The sequence below is a fragment of the Propithecus coquereli genome, unplaced genomic scaffold (genome assembly GCF_000956105.1).
Source record: "Propithecus coquereli isolate 6110/MARCELLA unplaced genomic scaffold, Pcoq_1.0 Scaffold248, whole genome shotgun sequence".
Classification (NCBI taxonomy): domain Eukaryota; kingdom Metazoa; phylum Chordata; class Mammalia; order Primates; family Indriidae; genus Propithecus; species Propithecus coquereli.
In genome coordinates, this window is record NW_012148041.1 from 2,576,239 (window position 1) to 2,577,696 (window position 1,458).

Consider the following 1,458-nt stretch of genomic DNA (forward strand, 5'->3'; position numbering starts at 1 on the left):
AGGAGACGGAGACAGGGTCCCTGGACAAGTCACTTGTCCAGGGTCACCCAGCAAAGCCTGGATTCCAACCCAGGCAGTCTGGCTGGCACCACAGCCCTCACTCCCAACCACCAAAACACAGCTCTGTCCCACCTATCTTGCTGCATCCCCCCCACCAATTGCTTGCACACACTTCTGTAGCCATGCTCAAAACCTGCACGTGGCCCCATCTGTCGGTGAAGAAACTGGGGCCCAGAGACATTAAGTGGCTTTTTAAAGTTTAGGTGGTAAGTGGCAGAGCTAGGACTACAACCCAGGTGTTCTCACCCCAAAGTCCGGGGTGCTTTTACTTTGCAGAACAGTTACCCGACGTGGGCGTCTGGGTGGGGGGATTCGGGAGCCTGGAAGAGCCCTCAGTCTGATCCTTCGCTGGGGACTTGACCTCCTGGCCCAGGCTGGGATTAGGAAACGGCTGGACTCTGGCAATTCACACATATTTGGGGCATTCACACCCATGAGGGACACCTGAGGGGGGAAAACAGATTGATTTTAGCTGATAATACCTGGTGGTAAACAGGACCCTGATCCCTGCTATTGCAGCAAACTTGCCTTTGCTGACACAAGCTTGCCCTTCAGCTGCCTGCTCCCCCGTGACCTTGGGGCGCCACCCGGTGTCTGTCTGTGGGGAGTGGGGGAAGGAGGTGGCTGGAAATTGGCTGGAAGGACCCAGAGAGACCCCCTGGTAGGAAGACCTCACCTGAGGGTTACGCAGCAAAGGCCCGGATGGGTAAGGGAGGGTCCACTTTCCCTAGTGACCGGGGCCTTCCTTGTGTCTCGGCCGCAGGCGCCATGTCGGAGCAGCCGGGGGATGGCCGTCAGACCGCGTGCAGCAGCAAGGCCTGCCGCCGCCTCTTCGGCCCGGTGGACAGTGAGGAGCTGCGCCGAGACTGCGACGCGCTAATGGCCGGCTGCTTACAGGAGGCCCGTGAGCGATGGAACTTCGACTTTGTCACTGAGACACCGCTGGAGGGTGACTTCGCCTGGGAGCGCGTGCGGGGCCTCGGCCTGCCCAAGCTCTACCTGCCCCGGGATGACTTGGGAGGGGGCAAGCGGCCCACCACCTTGCCTGCTCTGCTGCAGGGGACAGCCCCGGAAGACCACGTGGACCTGTCACTGTCCTGCACCCTCGTGCCTCGCTCAGGGGAGCCGCCCGAGGGGTCCCCGGGTGGGCCGGGAACCTCTCAGGGCCGAAAACGGCGGCAGACCAGCATGACAGGTGAGGACAGGTACAGGGAAGGACTTTGTAAGAGACCAGGACTTGGCCGGGCGCGGTGGCTCACGCCTGTAATCCTAGCTCTCTGGGAGGCCGAGGCGGGCAGATTGAGCTCAGGAGTTCGAAACCAGCCTGAGCAAGAGCGAGACCCCACCTCTACTAAAATTAGAAAGAAATTAATCGGACAACTAAAAATACATAGAAAA

At 59.9% G+C, this 1,458-nt stretch overlaps 1 protein-coding gene across 1 annotated transcript in view; it reads left to right on the top strand.

Annotated features, from left to right (window-relative positions):
* The window catches only part of CDKN1A (cyclin-dependent kinase inhibitor 1A (p21, Cip1)), an 11,504-nt gene that overhangs the window by 4,088 nt on the left and 5,958 nt on the right, over positions 1–1,458 (top strand). The window contains exon 2 of the mRNA XM_012646655.1: positions 824–1,255. Within this exon, the coding sequence (XP_012502109.1) occupies positions 829–1,255 (427 nt within the window). The 5' untranslated portion in view covers positions 824–828. The remainder of the gene's footprint in view (positions 1–823; positions 1,256–1,458) is intronic.